The following is a 2,267-nucleotide window of genomic DNA, read 5'->3' as shown; positions in this document are numbered from 1 at the left end:
AACTATCGATTGTTCATTCTTTCCCTCCCAGCAAATATTAAGCACTTCCTTACTGAGCAGTGAGCTTGTATTGGGTGGATGCTCAGACTAAGAATTGGCCATGAAACTTGGAGGGGATCATCGCTCTCAGTGGTACGTTGCTGTGGCAATACTGACAGTGGGCCAAAATGACATCTGCTGACTCTTTCTCTTTTTCAAAACAATCTTCTGCTTAAACCTTTCGAGTTGGCTTTACGAATCCTTGAGTCTCAGTCCAGGGAGTTTGGGGTGAAAGTTATTTCAGAAGAAGAGAGCATGGGATCCAGATTGCTCAGGCAACACGGTCTGTCATGGTAGTATCCATTTCAACTCCACTGACTTCTTCCTTCCTCTTCCGTGGCTGTTCTCCCTCTCTCATTGCTCTCTCTGGGGACTTCCATGCAGGACATCCCCGGATTAGGTGACGACGGTTATGGAACAAAGACTCTGAGTAAGTTCCCAGGAATGGTCACTGTAACTTTTCTTTTCTTTTTCTTTCCTTTTGAGTTTCGCTTTTGTTCCTTTTCTCGAGGGCCTTTCACTCCTAGCATGCACAAGATACGAGTTTTGTTACCTAGCTGTGAATGCTCCTACAAAGCAATTTTCAGCCGTTTTGTTCTGCATGTCAGCATTTAAAAGCAAAGTGTCTCAGGCACTGTAACTTCCGTTGAAGTTCACACCTTCCCTTTCTGACCGCGTGCTGTGACCAGCATGGTCCTGATGCCGCCGTGGCATCCCTTGCTCTGCCGCCTGATACCTCCCAGGGAGCAAGAAACCATGTTGAAAGAAAGGGCGAGTTAAATGCTCTAGAACAGGAAAGCAGAAATGTATTTTATATTCTTTCTTCTGGCTTTTCCCCCAGACATACTTAATGACCTTGCCAAATTCCATAATTGGGTTGTTCTTTGCTATTGGTAAAGGAGCTGTGTTATAGTCAAAAGGAACATGCGTTCTCAAAAAGTAAATATTAAGCTATTTGATCTTCCATGAATAATTCTTTGCTGTTAACTTTGACTGATTTTTTTTTCTGACTTGCGGTGATCCTGCTTGAAATGTTTGTATGATAAAGTTTTAGATATGTATTAATATGTTTTTCTATCAGTGATTTATTAGCTGCATTGCATAACCAGATCTTCATTTTACGGTTTAGAGTGGAAAGAAAAATATATTAAACTTTAAAATTTTCTAGTTATTAATGCCTTTACTGTGTGTCCCATTGCACTAATAAAAAATAATAATTCTGTGTATTAATATACTATACTATGATTTTTCTTTCTTTAATATTAACTCCATTGTGTAGGCATCAATGAACTAAGAACAAACAGTTTTGTGTCTTTTGCAGCTGTATCACATGTTCATTTTTGTTTGTTTTCTTTTGTCTTAATTTAACAGCTGTGGGCAATATTTTTAGAAGCTGTTCATTTCATTTCTATAAAACAAAATAACATTGAGCTGGACTTTGTTTTCAAGAGCTGGTTATATAACCCTGCGTAATGATACCCGTCATCCTTCAAATTGTTAATTTGGACTCTTTTTTTTTAGATATGTATGTTTAGAAAACAAAATCTGATCAAGAGTAACTACTGATCTCCTTAAAGATGAAAACTTTATCTTTGAGTCTCTATGGAATATGTCATAAAATTTTTCTTGAATTGGTGGCTGAAATTCAAATGTTGATTTCAACAGTATCTGGATAGTATCAAGTACCACCCAAGAGAATTTCTTAAATTTTCAGTGGGGGTGGGGAGCATTTTAATATATTGTTAATATGAACATCACTAAAAAGTAGTTGCTATTGGAGAGTCAAAAATATGTTATGCCTTTTTATATCTAGAATGATGCCCTTTTAAATCCAAAGGTTTGTTTACTCTTTAAAAATTGAACAGATTTCACTAGGTAAAGTTATTTGCCAGTTAACACTACTGGTAGCCATAACTTGGACTTTAGCTGGAACATATTTTTAATTTCTTTTTACCTACAAAATAGAAAAATTCTGTTAAACACTATCTTGATGTTAAGAGAGATTGGTCGTTAAATAAAACACTGCATGGTTCTAAATTTCTATAGTGTAGCTTCACTCTAAATTATTTTAAAAGTAAAAACAAAACAAAAATAAACCTGTCATCTTCAAGTCAAGGTACTTGTGATAATCACACATGTGAAGATATGCCATTGTTGGGTATGTACTTAGACTTTCTTTTCAGTAACAAAAAACAAATATGCACTAATTCATCCACACTTCTTTCCCT

At 36.1% G+C, this 2,267-nt stretch overlaps 1 protein-coding gene across 5 annotated transcripts in view; it reads left to right on the top strand.

The window, feature by feature from the left end:
• Positions 1 to 2,267, top strand: part of DLG2 (discs large MAGUK scaffold protein 2) — a 1,040,068-nt gene that overhangs the window by 1,013,907 nt on the left and 23,894 nt on the right. For 3 of the 5 annotated variants that reach the window (XM_007456974.1, XM_007456973.1, XM_007456975.1), the window contains one exon: positions 424 to 469. The exons of the other annotated variants lie outside the window; for them this stretch is intronic. In XM_007456974.1, the coding sequence (XP_007457036.1) occupies positions 424 to 469 (46 nt within the window). The remainder of the gene's footprint in view (positions 1 to 423; positions 470 to 2,267) is intronic. 5 annotated transcript variants of the gene reach the window in all.

Source organism: Lipotes vexillifer, unplaced genomic scaffold (assembly GCF_000442215.2).
Source record: "Lipotes vexillifer unplaced genomic scaffold, Lipotes_vexillifer_v1.1 scaffold1457, whole genome shotgun sequence".
Lineage (NCBI taxonomy): Eukaryota > Metazoa > Chordata > Mammalia > Artiodactyla > Lipotidae > Lipotes > Lipotes vexillifer.
This window is presented reverse-complemented; position numbering and strand designations above follow the sequence as displayed.